Below are 17,393 nucleotides of genomic sequence, written 5' to 3'. Positions count from 1 at the left end.
ACAACAAACTTGACCGGAGACCGTGCTTTAAACATGCATGTTGCTGCAAAGAAGCAAAGAAATTCTAAAACATGGATGTGTCACACGTCTTAGCTCTACACAATCACCACAGCTTCAACCTATGAGGTGGACACCCAGATAAGTGCCATGGATCGAGAATATAACCAAATCTGAGAGCAATACAACCGAAATTTCGAGTCGAGTGAAGGTTGATGCCAAGTGTGAGGAAATTCCCCCCAGTATTTTCTCCTGGGACGTCACTTCCATGACAATGGGGCCGTCAGACATAATGCCTCCTGCCATGGAGGGGTACAAATCTACGCTATGCTCTCCTGCAATAAAAATAAAACCAATGGAAATGAGCCAGATTTTCTTTTGTGATTGTTAGGCTACAACATCAACATAATAGTATTAATTATATATACTGTATATATATATATATATATATATATATATTACATAATTATCAACAACTGATCGATTGATCTATATCACGATTGGACTCAAATGCCAGTGTCAGATCAGTTGTCATGACAACAAACCAAGTGTTGACTGAAATGGTGCAATGAACGTATATTTAGAACATTACAAGAAGATAAGTGACAGCCTCTTTCTGCCGGACCGACGGATAACATGTCTGAGCAGACAGACGACTCACTGGCTGTTTTTAAAAATACACACGCGGCTCAAATGTAGGCACCGCGGCAAAATGTGAAAAGTGCAGCTATGTCGGACAGGAGGGAGTGCAGGCAGGGTTTTGTGACACCTCAGATGGAAGCAGTGTGGCAGATAAACACCCAAGTGACAACAACTCCGCAACAAGTCACCCAGTGAGGAGAGAAACGTCGTGCACGTCTGACTGTTGAAGCTCTCCAGGGGTTAGTCTGTGTCAGTGGGGGCCAGTCTAAGGCCAGGGGTGACCTGGGGCCTTTGAAAGATGCCAGAGGTTCCAAAGCATAAATAGGTGCAGCTTCGATCTGTCATTTTGACTGACTACATGCATAATGACATTGTTTTTTAAAATGTGGGGTTGAGAATTTATTTTTCATATTAAACGGTTATTTTGAAGTATTAAGCAATGGCATAAATAAATTGCAATAAATGCCTTAACCTTTATTGACCAAAATAAAACTGAAAGATTACATTAGAGCAAGGAGCATGTGGATCCTACCTCTCCCCTACAAATCTATTATCCTTGATCCTACTTTCTCTCAGTTCTTCAGCACGTAATGTGATCATGAATAACAATAACATAATAATAACAACATTATTAATGTTAATTGTTGTTACTGTTGATCCTACAGCTCTGGAATCAGAGGAGAGAGAGAAAGAGAGGGGTAAAAACAAATATGTGTGTGAAACCCCCCCACAAAGTTAGTGTCATGTAGTAAAGTAAGTGTGGGAGGGACACAGAGAGTGAGGGAGATAGAGAAATGTTCAGCGCATGATGGGAGTTCCCCCAGCAGTCTAGGTCTATAGCAGCATAACTGAGGGATGGTTCAGGGCTCATCTGATCCAGCGCTAATTATAAGCTTTATTAAAGAGGAACGTCTAACTTTAAACCCAGAGCTGGTTCCACAGGAGAGGAGCCTGGTAGCTGAAGATTCTTCCTCCTGTTCTACTCTTACAGACTCTAGGAGCCACAAGTGAGCCTGTGTTCAGGAGGAGAAGTGAGATAATACGATGCTCTGAGCTCGTTGATATATGACGGAACTCGATTATTAAGATTCTATTCTATCAAAGATGAACAAGCATAACACAAAGTGGGGCAGAGAGAGGGGGCGGATAGATATAGCCAGATAACCTTTGAGATCAGGTTATCTGGCACTGTTGTCTCTGGAGTCTGGGGCTGAACCCCTGAAACAGAGGTTGAGATTTCCCGACAACATTTCATGTCGGGGCTCGGCCCTTGGAATGAAAAACCAGTTCATAACAATGCATTACGCAGCATTCAATGCATACTAACGCTGTAGTGAAGCGTCCACAGGGAGTAATTGGGAGGCTGGATGGAAGTAAAAACTTTCAGTACTGTTGATACATGGAGCAGCCATCTTGGATTTTAAAGTTGGGGGAGGTGAAGTTCCTCCGACCTTCCGTTTTGAGGGGGCGTTACAGTTGCAACCTCTGATTCGGGGGTCAGTAACTCTGAGCTCTGAGCTGAAGCTGCAGATGTGGTGGACTTAGCCGCCAAATAGTTGGATCCTATATTTTCAATGATGCAACTTGGTAGTATTGTCTGTGAGATCTTCCCTATAACTATGATGAGTGTGTTGACTTTGACGTAATCTCCCAACGAAGATTTATATAGTACTGATACTGTTGTTAAAATGAAGGAAGAGGATTTCCAACAACATGAAGGTGACCTAACCTAAGACCCCCCCATCTATCTCCTCCTGTACCAGTCTGCTCGGTTCAGCAATTCACAGTCATGTTGTAATAGTGCGGATGTCTCATACTCATGACGGGCAGCATGGTGGCACAGGTGTTATGGCGAAGTCTATAGAATCTGGGGTTTGAATACCTAACCAATGTCCTGGGGTATTTCTGTGTGGTGTTTGCATGTTCTCCCTGTGCATACATGTACTCTAGACCCACAGTCCAGAGACATACAAGTACAGTTGAGACTGTAAATAGGTGTGAATGTAAATGGTTTCTGTGTGTCAGCCCTGTGGTAAACTGTTGACCTGTTTTGTCTAATACCCAGCTGCCCCGTGAAACTCGAGGGATAGGCAGTACCGCTAATGCATGGATAAAGTGTAGATAGATTTCAAATTTAAACTCTATGGTGTCCAGTAGAATCTTTTTTTAAACTTTTGTTTGCCTGACAAAGCTTCCTTAAAGTTGTAACTGCAGAAGATAAAAGGCAAGAACCACAGATGGTTTGGAAGTTACTCTTCAGCACCATAGACAGCTCATCTTTTATTGTTCTGTGACGAAGCCATTTTAAAGAGGCCTGCTCGCCGACACATGGTTTCCAGTGTCAGATGGAAGTTGTGGGGAAATATGATTGGTGTTTTCATGATGTCAACAGCAGTGTATGGGCTTATAAGAATGGTAAAGCTATATGTTATCAGGCTCTGACAGGTGAAGCAAAACCTAAAGCTGTTTTCAGACATGAACACCTGAAATATAGATATTTTCCAGAGTATGTCTTTCACTTATGAGGAATACAGCAGGTGATCGTGCGGGTCAGACGCATTCACAATGATACGGAAATGTTGGGAAAATTCAGTTGAGGGGTAGAGCTAAGTTATTTGTATTCCTTCAGTTTTTGGTAATAGAAATGTCAACACGCCCACTCGCTCACTTTGAATTACACATGAACGTTCCTGCTGTGTTCACACACAGGCTCACCAGACATTTTTCTGGAGGGCTGGGAAGAAGATGTCCGGAGCCACTGACTCGGACACTGACAGAACCTCCAGATAATTTCAGGAGCAACATCCAGAGTTCAGTGCAGGTCTGAAAACAGCTTCAGTGAGATGCATCATGAACTTACTGGGAGAGTTTTTCAACAGGTAAATAACTGATAACAAAAATCTTACCAATCGCTTTATATCTGTTTATCTTGTCCCTCAGCAGCAAAACAGTCAAACTAAAATACTGTTTTAAATTTAACGTCAAGCCTACAAGGTTGAGATATTAACTTGCTTTACAGTCCTGGTGTTTATTGTTGTTTGATTTTACATCATGCAGGTGAAGATAAAGATTAGGAGAACAGACTGCGATGAGCTAAGACTGATGTCGTGTCACCATGAACATAAATAAAACTATATATATGAGTTAGAGTTACATAGACAACAGATCTGGTAGTGCTGCAGTTTCGTCCGGAATCTAATGTAAGGTGTGAATAACTTTGAAATGAATGAGTTTCTTTTAGCCACAGATGCTAGTCTCAAGGGCGCCATCACTAGGATCATGACTAGCCAATATGAATCTTGTGCCGATTGTGCAGGATTGTGTTTTAGTCTGAATCTGATGACAGACACCTATGTTTGCTCCCTGATTATTTATTTTATGTTTTATTTAAAGTCATTAAAAGACCCGTCTTTACATCTTTGATCATTCTCATTGCTCGTTTTACAGATTATATATAATCCAAATATAAAACTTAGAATAACAAAACCGTAGCTGGAAAAAAGGACAAAGAAATTAAATTAAATCAATGTAGAAGTGCCTAGATAAAGTATATTGTGAAAACATTTGCATAAGGACAACCTGAATAGTTCAAAAGCAGTTAATTCAGTTGTTTACCTAAAATGATAATGGAAAAAATGTATTGAAACTTAAATTATCAATTTAAATACCCAGATTCAATGTCACTAATATATTATATGAACTTACGCTAATATGACTGAAATCTACACGCCAAAAGTGTGTGTAGTGTATTGGTGTAGTGTTGTTAACTCTTTCAGTTCCACTTCCTGCTGCCGACAGAATCAGCCACACCACATCCATGCTGCTCCAATGTGTAATATTTCAAATGAATAAAAACCTATGCCATCGGCTTCATACAGCGTTTGTGAAAATCTATAAAATGATTATCTAAGAATAAAAAACATAGAAATATCTGTATCACCGCTGCTTGTGTGGTCAGCGCCAGGGAGTCCAGTCTGATTGGAATGAATAACTGGGCACGCTGAGGTTTCGCTGGCAACGAACCCTGAACTCACCAAGGGGTTGTGATGTCTGCTGTTGCTGTTGGTAGGCAAAAAATCCCCCCCCACCCGCCTTCCTGCCAGCACTGTATAATGTTGTAGTTAGTGAATCGGAAACCAGAGAGGACCCTGAGCCCCACTGAGTGAAACTCTGCTCTACATGTGTCAAAGACTGGATGCAAGCATGCAACCCGTATATCCTGCGCCAACATGCGCAGGTAGTGATGCAAAAAGAAACAATGACTGATGGAGGCAACACAAAACACTTTTGTTAGGTGTGTTTAAATAGGAATTGATATGTTAACAGGACAAAAGGCACAATCTGTTCTTTGCCTAGCTGAATGTTTTTTGAATCAAATCCCAGTTCGGCCAGGGTCATTCTGTGTGGAGTTTTCATGTGGGTTTCCTCCCACAGTTCGAAGACAAATAGGAATTAGGTTGACTTGGGACTCTCAATTGACTGTATGTGTTAATTTGCACGTTAAGCAATCAATCAATGAAATTATGAATCAATCAATGAAGTGAATGCTGGTTTGTCTCCGTGTTTGTCAGCTGGGATTGGCTCCAGCGCCCCATGGGCCTCAAAGGATAAGAGGTAAAGATATATGGAGATGGAACAGTAGGGTGGAACACCTCACTCTCCAGTACTTCATACACCCATCAGCATCGCCTCATAAGGAATTGTGCAGATTAGATTTAATTGTATTCAAATTCGAGACTGACGTATATTAAGTATAGGCTAGAGGCTCCAATTTTGCAGGACATGACCTCCATACCTTTCGAGACTGCAGAATTTCTATTAAAGCTTGAAAATGTGACCACAGAGGTTGGCCAGCACAAGACATGAGCCCAATCTCAAAACCTCACCGTGGCAATTGGGGGACAGATTACAGAAACAAACGATAACATGCAGACTCGGGGCTGAAATGTCCACCAGCAGCCCTCACTGAGAGTTCTACAGATGTTGGGGAAGGTCCGGTTTCTAGATTTTGATGAGCGCTGCAGGCAGGGCGAGAAATGACAGAGTCTGAAACGAGAGCAGGTTTAGCGGGGACAAACACGAAGGATGAAATTGAAAAGCTGAGAGGGGAAACAGAGTTTAAGAAATATGATGCAACTATTTTCACATAATTGAACATTTCCCTCGGGAAACCACATTTAAATTCACTAGATCCAGATTTGTAATTTAATCTGGACCAAATTACACATACGTTTGATCAAGATCCACAAATTATTATTTGAGAAATCAATGAAAATGTTGAAAAAAATCCTATCTCACAATACTAAAGAAAGTGAAAAAAAATTCCTGGATCTGCCCCCCCCCTCCCCTGCCCCTGGATCTAATTCACACATCAACATTTAATGAGTTGTTAACTTGTTATCAGGCCAATGATGCATCCTTTCAGACTCAGAGCCCAACAGAAAGAAGCTGCTAGTGTTCGGCAAAAGTTACAGTGTTGCTTTAAGTTGAGGCCGAAGTTGTGACAATATAAATGCAGTGTTCAGGAGATGAGGCTGCATGGTTAGAGGCAAGAGTCTTATGAAAAGGAAACTCCTTGAGATAGAAGTTCAAACTTTCATTAGTTTACATGCACCTTTATAAATCTGTGCAATTTTAGTTTCATATATGTGAAATAATGTTGCACTGCAAATATTCTGTTTACATTCTATATATAATTTAATATTTTTATATTCCCTTGTGTCTTGATTATATCTTTACTTATTAATCACTTTTACTGATGCTTCTTTTTTTAATGACCATTTTGCTGCAGTAATACAGTAAATGTCTCCGTAGTGGGACAAATAAATATCTTCTAACAAGGGTCCTGTGTCAAAATCAAATGTATCCTCCATTATTAATGTGCGTTAAATCAAATTACCACACAGCAAACCAAGGCGCAGAAACAAATGATGTACCTTTTGCACAAAAAGAGGCATAAACAGGGGGTTAACATGGGGGCCCAGCAGAATGAGAACCTCACTTGCGGGTCCAAACGTTGACCCGGGCTCAGTTACTGTAAGCCCAGCCGCACAAACAGGATATATTTAGCACACTATTTTAGTGCGATGGCCTGGTGAGTGCAGGTCTTGAGGGGATACAGTTACTTGTGGAGTCCACATTAAAACAGCGGGCGGTCAATCATGTCGGGCCATTCGTCAGAATGAATTAAGAAGGCGACTTAAGTGGTTGATGAGAAAAGCACACCGCTAAATACGCTGCTTCTCTTCGATAACATCGTCCACTGTAACTAGTGCAGTCCGAAACTATGTCTCCATAGCAGCAGCAGCAAAAATAAATAAATGCATATAATAAACACTAAGGCCACATGTGTAATATACTGTGTTGAGCTCTGAGAAGTCATAAAATAGCCTGTAAAAGCCAAGTGTGTTTCTTTACGCAGCGAGACGTCTTCTTTAGCAACTGACAGAGACTCATCCAGACACGTTCATTCATTCATCTTCACGAGTCCGGATGAAAGAGCTGGTTTTACACCTGATGCTCAGTTTACTCAGCCTCAGAAAACAGTTATAACCTCATCTGTGGAAGGGATCCACGTATTTGACGAAAACAGAAAATATGCGTTACAACCTGGGTCTATTTCCAGACACATCATCAAGTTGCACCATGGGGGAAGTGCAGCATGGGAAGTCTCCCAACTTGATGGAAGTGTGATATTAAATCACCGGAGGACACATTTAAAACCAGTGTCAATGCCGATGTGAGGGTGTGAAGATTAAGGTGAAGCTTTCCTTCATCGCTGGTATCACTGGTTCATGTACTGATTCTAGCTGTCACCATCAACACCCTAATGGAAATGATACAAATGAATGTAATTATAAATAAATACCAAACACGAAACTGACATGAGTTTTGGTCAAGTTATTACCAGGTAAAATACTGATAATACTACAGGTAAAAAAATAACCTGCTAATCTAAGATGGTGAACTTGGCTAATATCCGACCTGCATCCGCAATGTCAGCATGCTGATGTTTGCATTTAGCTCAGACAATTTTGTGGCAAAGTAATTCCTGACAATTCTAGACCCTTTCTTTAAAAACGCAACATGACTTTGGAATAATGTTTTTTTCCTAATTCAAAGGTTCATTGTGTAGAATTCACTGACATCCATTGGTGAACTTGCATGTTGCAGCTGAATGCACCTCAAACTCCCCTTGCAAATATGAAAGAGAACCTGTGGCAGTCTTCAGTTGTCACTAAAACTCAAAGGGGGTTTTAGTTTGTCCAGTCTGGGCTACTGTAAGAGAGGACCCACTCCTGATGTAAGTATAAAGCATTTCAATATACAACATTTTTACAATTTAAATGAAACACCAGTTACATTACTAGGATTGTTTTATATTTGATACAGAATTCCATCACACAGCTTTTTAAGACTCTGCGGTCTGGCTTGAAAGGTCATATTCCTCACACTCTCTAGTGCAGGGTTCTTGAGTGCAGCCAAGCATCTGATAGAGAAAATCCTCTGTAATTTCAGAAAGGACCCGATAGTGGTCTCACGTGGCCCTGAGAACTGAGAACCACACTAATGTGCTTCCCATCTGTCACTGGCCTTTAATCGGCAAAAAGAGAGGGGGCAGATGATAACAGGTTACATCCTCAGACTCAGGTCTGTTAGAATTGGCTATTTGTCAGCTTCGTCGTCATAGCAACACGGCCTAAACTCATTGTCACTTTATTGGGATATCCCGATGGAGGAGTGGGTAAAGTTTTTGAGTCCACAAAACACTTTTGGAGTTTCAGGGGTGAACTGTGTTGAAGTAAATGGTGACCACTTCCTCAAACAGGGGGTGAGAAACATAAAATGCCTCCACACTGCTCCTGTAGTGTCATCAAGGTGTCCGTAAGCCAGTTTTGCCAGATTTTCTCCTCTGTACGATCAATAATGCATGATGTGCGACCATTTGATTATTTATTTACTATCAGTTGTCAATAGTACAACGGGACAGTAAAATACAGATCACATCAGTGTGCATCTCTTCTCACAAGACTTCTCTCCAGCATGAATTGCGAGATTAATTAAATCCGTGTTTCGAAATAGGAGCCTTTTGCCTTGAGAAGGATCATTTCTCTACACTAAATCACTTAGGAATCAACATTTCCCATCTGGCAACACTGCCATAAGCACGACATTCAGATATTCAGGCTAATAAAATGAAGATTTGAATTTCGGGGCTTACATTCACTTGGATGACACCACAGCAGAACGACTCTTTCATCTTATTTTATATTTTATCATTTCGACTGAAGCGTCATCCTCACTCTCACCCTCAGCAGTTATGCAACAACCCTCCTCTCTGCCCTGGCCTCCACCTCCGCCTGCCCTTTGACCCTGGTCACTTTCCCTGACCGTCACACCGAGGCGTACTGTGACACTGAAACGCTGATGTAAATACATGTGCTGAGTTTCCGACTGTTTTAAGTTACAGTATGTTTTCTGCTGCAAGCATCTGACCTTTTTATGGCTGAATTATTCATCCGCATTAAATCTGCTTCAGTGGAGACTGTATCAAATAAAACATCTGAGGACACTTTAATTAACCCTGATCTCTGCAGAATGAGTTAGATCTTTCCACCACTAGAGGACACTGTATACTGTTTTACTGAGAGTAACATGCTGTGAAGAGTGAACACAGATATGTTTCTATCCATAGAAACACCCAATGAACCAATAAATAAATATGTTCACTCGATGACATGATAGAACACTTATGTGCACTAATTTGTGTGATTACAAACGTTACAAACATATTTAAGGTAATCCATTTATCTATCTATCTATACATTATGTTGATTTTTTAAATCTATCTATTCCACACCTAGGACAACACACATCTGGAGATGTTAACATAATCACATCTGTGTCAGTTGATAGTTGATTCATGTCTGTTTCAACTCAATAATAGAACCTGTCTGGTCGTAGCACACTACTCACACATAACAACCATCATAATTTGTATCCATCACATATCTTCTCTATAAAACACTTAGATTTTCTTACGAAGCAGCCTCCTGACTCATCCCTGAGTAGTGAATGATAAATAAACATGAATTTAATAATATAGAATAATTATCATTACATATTGTTGCTGCTCCTGCCTTTGTTGTTGATACTAAAATGTTGAATTATACCAATTTAAAAGCTGAATAACACTTTGCAGCTGTTTAAGACTGCAGAGACACCCCAAAAGAACCAATAGAAATATCTCTATAAAAAGTTATATATAGTCACTGGAGTTTTCTATTTATATTTACTATGTGACTAAAGGTCTACTTATATTATGTCATCAACAAATTCCATTAAAGTAGATGGAATATGTCCCACTATCAAGAACTGTGTGTGTGTGTGTGTGTGTTTTCGTAAATAGGATACAACTTATTCTTCTGTGCCATAGAGCTGAACTGTTAAAACATCATCAATGAGCCACACTGTTGCACTCGTTCCTCCTTAACCATCAACACACACACTGTATTTGACTTACCCCCCCCCCTACACATCTTCCTGCTGCAAGAAATACTCTCAAAGACACTAAACGTGGATTCATTCACAGGGAGCAGCTGCTTTGGGAATTTTCAAAAAATGAAGCATGTTATTTCTGGGGACGTTCCACAGCTACAGTGTTCTCATGGGATTGGTGAACTAGAGATCATGTACATTCTTTCATCCTCTGAAGAACAGCTTCCACAATCCACATTCTATTATGATGGTCTCTAAATTAATACATATAACTATAAGTCAGAATTGATTTTAAGATATCAACCCTCAAGCAAGTTTGCATAATAGTCATATATAATGTAGATAAAAGTTTTACTTGTGCAATGGAAGAGTGACCGATCATAGTCACTACACCCTACAGTCATGTGGGCTCCATTTACCAGTAAACATTCACTGAACTTAAAACTATTCTGAACACAGACATAAAAATGACAGGAACCAAATCAGAACTTCTAACTCTACGTGACTAAGATAACAACTACCTCTCCAATATATTCAAAGGGTTTAATGAGCCATATCTGTGATTCACTGTAGTTACGTGCACATTTGGATCACTGGTATGTTATCAGTAATATTTTCATGGGTTAGCAGACTTTTGCATTCCCTTTGTTATGTTTCAAGTTTCAGATGGGCTCTAAGGTGAATTTTGCATGTTTTTATACGTTGATGGGGGTGTTGGGATTTGACTGGGAGGAACATAGGGGTATCAAATGCTCCTGCTGCTAACACCAACATGGTAGACATGTAATTTGTGTGGGTGGGTGTGTGGGTGTGTGTCTTTCTCCTGCTGCTCTCTCCTCCCTCTGATCTGTGTGTTCTTGGCAGACACACAGCTCATAGTTTTCTCAGAGGACGCTGGAACTACACATGTTCACTTCCTAGTTGCTGTAAAGTTAAGGCTGTTACAATCAGCCTGAGGAAACACTGCCAAACAGAGATATTGCTGCATTTCTTCTGCCTCCATTTGTGGAGGAGAATGAAGAAAGAGGAAGGTCTGTGTTTACTGAGGGAAAAATAGCTGCACGGAGCCACAAACTTCATCTGGAAAAATGAATCTCCTCAAACTCAGACAGGAGTTCTGAGCTGCTTCTGCTTAGTTGCAAAGAAGGGACCTTAGAGGGAGAATGTACGTGAGTATTTAACTTAAATACGTGAATACTCAAGAATGTGAGTTCACAGTATTAGAAGGAATGTTCTGTATTTTCAGGGCGTGTTGAGGTCTGACAGGTGAGTCAGCTTTGCAGCTGCTGACAGCTAAATCCCTGTAGAGAAGCTCCGAAGACAAAAGCACCGTGATATAAAAACACTCAGTGTATTTTCTTTACATTTTTTATCTGCATTCTGTGGTGAAAATCTAAAATGTTTCACGGTGAACTTTTGTCTTGTATAGTAATGTATACTTTCAAATGTATTATGTTTTAAGAAAACAATCTCTACAAATGCCTTCAGACTGATCGTTGTATTCCAGTATGATGAACTAAACTACTTTGGAACCTTATCACCTTGTTTCTTTATAGAGTATGTACATGTATATTCCTAGAGGAATATGACATAAACTAATGACACGTGTGTACTTCAGTGATAAAGCCAACAGTGGGTGTGGGTCAACGTGCTATAACAGGCTGGTCTATTATAATCAGGGTCACTTCACATCAGCTCAACAAATGAAATTACAAGTTGTGGTACTAGAACCAGCAGGCTGGTGCATTGGAGGAATGTTACACACATGTGAAAGCCAACAGAAAACATCAGTGACACGGTAAATGATAAAAACCACGAATCAACCGGGGAACTCCCACCGCACCAGCTGCTCCCGTGACCGGGGGCCAACAACAGCCGCAGCATTAAAAACCATAAAATGGTAAATTAACATTATGCTTAACATACTAAACTACAGGAAGTTACACAATATAAAATGAACATTATAAAAAAAAAAAAAGCCACTACTCCTGGACTGTTATGACCCTTTGCAAAAGAAACAAAAGAAAGGCTGACATACACATACTTTGAACAAAACAATGTTCCAGTAATGAAGCAAGTCATAATGCAGCGTAATGTCCAGACTGCGTTCGACAAATTTCGCGAAACCAGATGATGAACTGATTTGTGCACTTTTTTTTTTTTTTTTCCCACCTTCAGGCTGAGCTTAAGGCTTGTCTACATTTTCTCATATAACCTGTTCCAGTTCTGTGGACACACATGGATACTGGCCAACACCATAGCCAGGTTCCTCACGTTTGGTCAAGGTGAGCTTTGTCTCAACAGAACGAGACCTGCTCGCTAAACCGGGATGGGTTTTAAAGGGATAGTTTCCATTCACTCATTATCTGCTCACCACAAGGCCGATGGAGGGGTTGGGGGACGTGTTTGACTTTGAAACCCCTTTGGAGTGTCACGGCTCAACAGCGTTGCAGCCAAATGCAATACAATCATAGTAAATGGTGACCACATCTTATGTTTAAAAAAAAAAAAACTACAGTGGCGTCATCCAAGTGTCTGTAAGCCCTGACTCAATAGAGAAGTTGCGATAGCTGTAGTTACTGCAGTAACTAGGAGGATATCAGAAGACATTAAGGTTAAAACACGGTGTAAATGACTATTTGGATTGGAATTTGAATGTCAGGGCTTAGGGACACTTGGATAACACCACAGGAGAAGTATGGAGGCAGTACTTTACTTCATTGTATTGGATTTGGCCGGAATGCTGTTCACCCCTGGAACTCCAAAAGCGTTTCGTGGACTCAAGCACGTCACTTACCGCTCCATTAGCAAAGTGGTGAGTAGAGGGAGAGCAGGGATAACTGTCATTACAGGGAATTTGCTGGAATGATCAAATCTGTTTTTTTTAAACTTTACAGATGCTTTAGCAGACACTTTCTACTCGGTTGGCTTCGTGATGAGTCTGTGCCAGCTGCTCTCCACCCTCGAGCTTTTCCACATCGCAGATGGGATTGAGAAAGCCAGACTCTTTCCCCGTTTCATCCACGTGTGTCCCCGCAGCTCATCCATGGTGGAAAGTCATTATCAATGGTGTTAAAAAAAAAAAAGTACTTGAAAAGAGTTGTGCTCCCTCTTTGCTGTTTCAGGTAACGGAGAAGAACCTTGTGCTGATCCTGGTCATCACGCTGGAGGAGATCCAGAGTAAACTGGTCGTGTGTGTCCAGTTCCTGTTGTGGAACAGTTTGGACCTCTTACGGTAGGAGGATCACATCTTGTTCCTGTTTTTCGCTTCGTCCATTCTGCCTGTGCTTTTTATAAAAGGTGGAAAACTGGCACTGTCAAGAATGCAGTGACACCAGCTGCTACTTTTTACTTTCCAGCAAAGATGGATTATGTCATGTGGGATGTGAAATTAGGGTTCCAGTTAGTGAAAATATTTGAGAAATGAATTGAGTATCTTACTATAAAATGTATTGAGTACATTTAATTTCACTTTTGGACATGCCATTGTATTTTGCAGGGCTGCAGCATTTCCAAATAGTCTTTGGTCTCCACCAACTCCTGGGAAATATACAGTATATTTAGTGGTTAAATGCTCTACAGTGTTTACCAGCTGCTCTCTAACAGTCTGCAAAACTTCTCAGGCATTTTCTTATCAATTAAAGGTCCAGTGTGTAAGATTGAGGTGAAAGGGATCTATTGGCAGGAATTTAATGAAGGATAATCCTCATGATGTTTTCACTAGTTAGTTTCATATAAATTGTAGTTTTCTCTACACAAGAAAAGGCCCTTTATATTTAAATACTTGATATTTACATCGAGTGGACCCTCTCTACGGAGGCCGCCATGTTTTTTACATTAGTCCAGACAAACTAAATACCTTTTGGGTGTTAATGACAACTGAAGCTACCACAGGTTCATGTTTGGAAGGAGAGGGTGAGGGGTGTTCAGCTGCAACATGCAATTCCAACACTAGATATCACAAAATTCTACACACTGTACCTTTAAGCCATTGAGGGTAAAACTGCCCCTGTTTGTTAAAAGTCTGACAGAATCATTGTAAATAAACTGGTTGCACACATCATGTAGAATGTGCAGCTAGAAGAGTTGAATTGAAATAAAGCGTGAAGATTCGTCAAGAGTCAAATGTAAAAACTAGAGTCGTGCATCTTTTCTTACTGACAGTTACTATACAGAATAATACTATGGCCTGTCATAACCTTAGTCAACATTTTGATGTGTCCTCTTTGACGACAGATACCAACATGAGCTGCTGCGAGTCATGGATAAACGCTCAGTCGCCATGCTGTGGACTCGCTACACACTCTGGATCCCCCTGTACATCCTGTCGGTCGCTACAGAAGGTGACGCGATCTGTTTCGCCGTCGATCTGGGGAAACATCGATACATTCAGCCGCACAAATTCTCAACAACACAAGCTTTACTTCATTTGAGTGCGTCACAGACTGGTGTTGAGCAAGAAAAAGTGGTGTGCATACAGGAAATGAATTGGCAAGCGCAGAGCTGATGATAAAATGCCAGGAAGTGTGTGAGGAAAGCTCCTTCTAGTTGAGTGTGTGTGTGAGAGAACACTGCTGTTCGCTGCAAACAAACACAATCCAGTGACAGTCAAGACAAACAGACAACGAGCCATCACGGGCTGTAGGCCAACACTTAGATAATCACAATCGAAAAGTCCTTATGGGTCTTCAGGACATGACAGAGCACTATGTCGGATTAAAAACTCATTGTTTTACCCTCTTCAGGTTTCATCATCTACCAGGCACTGCCGTACCTTGAGCCGACGACACTAAACTCAAACATTCACCACCCCTTCCTCCTGCTGATGTACCTGCCTGTTCTCACTCTTGGTAAGATTACTTAGCCTGCGTAAAGAATGCACTGCGTTAAAGAAACATGGACTGCAGGGGTGTGGCCCAGCATGAAATGAATGCATAATAACTGAGCAATGGATTTTAACCCAACCAGACAGGATTTTAAAAGAAGCAACCTCATCCTCATGCAGAATGTCACAACGGGATCAGTTGTGCAGACAGTAGATACACATGGGATAGATTTTCTGTGGGCTCTCTAACCAAATAGTTGTTTTACACGAAGCAAACCATGTGAATGAGTTGTAAACCTAAATTAGTTGGGTTTCCATCAAACTAAATAGTTATGTTTCCCAATCCTAACCAGTTTGTTTGTTGCCTCAACCTAACCAAGCAGTTTGGCTGTCTATACCCAAGTCGTTTTGTTGCCAAACCTTTTTGAAACCTAAACCAAACCAAGTAGTTTTATTGCCTAAACCTAAGTTTAACATTGTTTTTGCCTCGGGGGTACCTGGGCCAGTAACAAACCTGCTGCGCAACCTAGAACAGCTAAAGGTCCTCTAAACACTTTTGGCCTTATAGTGACATACTTAGATATTGCACTAACATTAACATGCACAGTACGATGAAATTGATTTTAATAAACACCTCAAGACACAAAGTAAAAATAATAAAATACACCTAAAACATTTAACTTCTTTTAGCGATGAACTATTCCATTATGAACTGCTTACATCTTATGCATTTCTTTTAAATGCTGCACATTCATTGTTAACCCTTAACACCTAAAGCTCACCCAGTAGTTTTGCTGCCTAAACCTAACTAATTACGGGGAGGATGGATACATTCTTGTTTGACAAAAAAATAGTCCCAACGCATAAGACACCCACACTTGTGGTCGTCAGTTAATCCAACTCTTTGGATGAAAAATGAGTTGCTTATGCGTCTAAACTTGTAGGACTGAAGACGAGTAACCTACCATCTCGCACTAAGTCTTATCAGCTGAAGTGGTATTCTGTTCGCAGCTGAGTTTATACTTCATAAATACATTTGCAAGGACAGTTCTGTAGTGGCCCGTCTTTTTAAAGCTGGTAGATCTGTGCCATAAACACGGCATTACTGTAAAGACACTGTGTTTTTGCCAATTTTGTGACAGCAGTGTTTTCTTTTTCCAGGAGCCTGCGTATCAGTCTGGCAGCTGCTGAAGGAAAGAAAACACCACCTGGAGAAATGGAATAATAAGATGAAACGGAGATGACGCAGAGAAGAACCGAAAGGCTAGAGAAAAAATTCAGACTCCCAGAAAGTTCAGAGGATAATGAGGGCTTGAAAAATTAAAGCCAGTTACTTTTTCTTTTTTTTTTTAAAAATCAGTGAGTTTGATTTGTTATAAATTGTTAAAAGACGTAGAAGCCACCAAATTCAATATTTTCAGTTACACTTTTAATAGAAATTTTTGACAGAGCACATTCCTCTTGACATTGTTCTCATATGAATATGTATACATGCCCATCAAGCTGCGGGAGGAGAGATTCAGTCTTGGCGTCGGAGCTCCCGTAGAATATCGGGGCTCCTCTGGACTACCAGCCGTACGCTCTGGTCCACACAGTTTTCTTCTTGAACTCAGCGGAGGACTTCAGGGCCAACAGGGCGGCTGGAACCACAACACAAGGACCATGTGATAAACCACTCTTGGAATCAAACAATGACTTTTTCTGTCCCTGCCAACAACGGGTTGAATGTATGATGCAACTTTAACAGGAAGGGAAGTATCAAGTTCTCCCTAGATTTTTGCAAGCTGATGTTTTTGTACATCTTTTCATAACTGTGCTTCAGTGTTTCCCCCCTTGTGGAGCTTTTCATTGTGTTTCCATTCCTCATCACGACCCACTGTGTATCCTGAAGGATTAACAAACACGTTGCCTGCATTTGTTTTATGTCAATCGGTTATTTTTAGTTTGAGTCAACAATGCATTAGACATGTTTTCTTCAGTTAAAACTTGATTTTCTTTTTCTTCTTGTACAGTTAACACTGTTTAAACATAAGATGCAATGTGAGATTTCTGCAGATGCTGAATAAGACTTTCAAACAGTAGTTCGTCCCTTCGTGCATTTTTCACACTTTAATATCATAAATGATTTGTTTGTGTATGAATATTTTCATCAATTTCTTCTTTGACAAAATGAACACGGGGGGGGGGGGGGGGTACTACAGTTGGCCATTGACAGTATCAAATAGGATCAGGCAGCATTGTAACCTGTGTTCTCATGTTGTCACACAAATAAACCTGAGCTCATCAACAAAATTGAACAATTTGTGAAAAACTCCACAGGATCCCTTCATGTATATCATCCATTACTGTGTGAATGCATCCCGGGCTGCGTGACGGACCGCCTACTCTGACGTCTCTGACCCCCAAGGGTTTCACAATTAATCTACAATAT

General features: G+C 40.6%; 2 protein-coding genes across 7 annotated transcripts in view; one reads left to right on the top strand and one right to left on the bottom strand.

The window, feature by feature from the left end:
- Positions 1–10,960: 10,960 nt before the first annotated feature.
- On the top strand, positions 10,961–17,254 carry hacd4 (3-hydroxyacyl-CoA dehydratase 4). Of its 3 annotated transcripts, XM_020100173.2 has the most exons (7): positions 10,961–11,302; positions 12,316–12,422; positions 13,035–13,162; positions 13,263–13,372; positions 14,374–14,480; positions 14,883–14,987; positions 16,124–17,254. In XM_020100173.2, coding segments are annotated over exons 1-7 (642 nt in total). In that variant the 5' UTR covers positions 10,961–11,300; the 3' UTR covers positions 16,207–17,254. The 3 variants fall into 3 exon arrangements, with proteins under 3 accessions (XP_019955732.2, XP_069374705.1, XP_069374706.1); XM_069518604.1 differs by having other exon boundaries at positions 11,009–11,306; positions 13,035–13,372; XM_069518605.1 differs by having other exon boundaries at positions 11,024–11,302; positions 12,316–12,952; positions 13,035–13,372.
- Positions 16,375–17,393, bottom strand: part of focad (focadhesin) — a 36,960-nt gene continuing 35,941 nt past the window's right edge. For all 4 annotated transcript variants that reach the window (XM_020100170.2, XM_020100171.2, XM_069518598.1 and 1 more), the window contains one exon: positions 16,375–16,602. In XM_020100170.2, coding sequence (XP_019955729.2) covers positions 16,529–16,602 — 74 coding nt within the window. In that variant the 3' untranslated portion in view covers positions 16,375–16,528. The remainder of the gene's footprint in view (positions 16,603–17,393) is intronic.

The sequence above is a fragment of the Paralichthys olivaceus genome, chromosome 22 (assembly GCF_024713975.1).
Source record: "Paralichthys olivaceus isolate ysfri-2021 chromosome 22, ASM2471397v2, whole genome shotgun sequence".
NCBI lineage: Eukaryota > Metazoa > Chordata > Actinopteri > Pleuronectiformes > Paralichthyidae > Paralichthys > Paralichthys olivaceus.
Note: the sequence above shows the minus strand (reverse complement) of the source record. Positions and strands in the feature narration are given on the sequence as shown.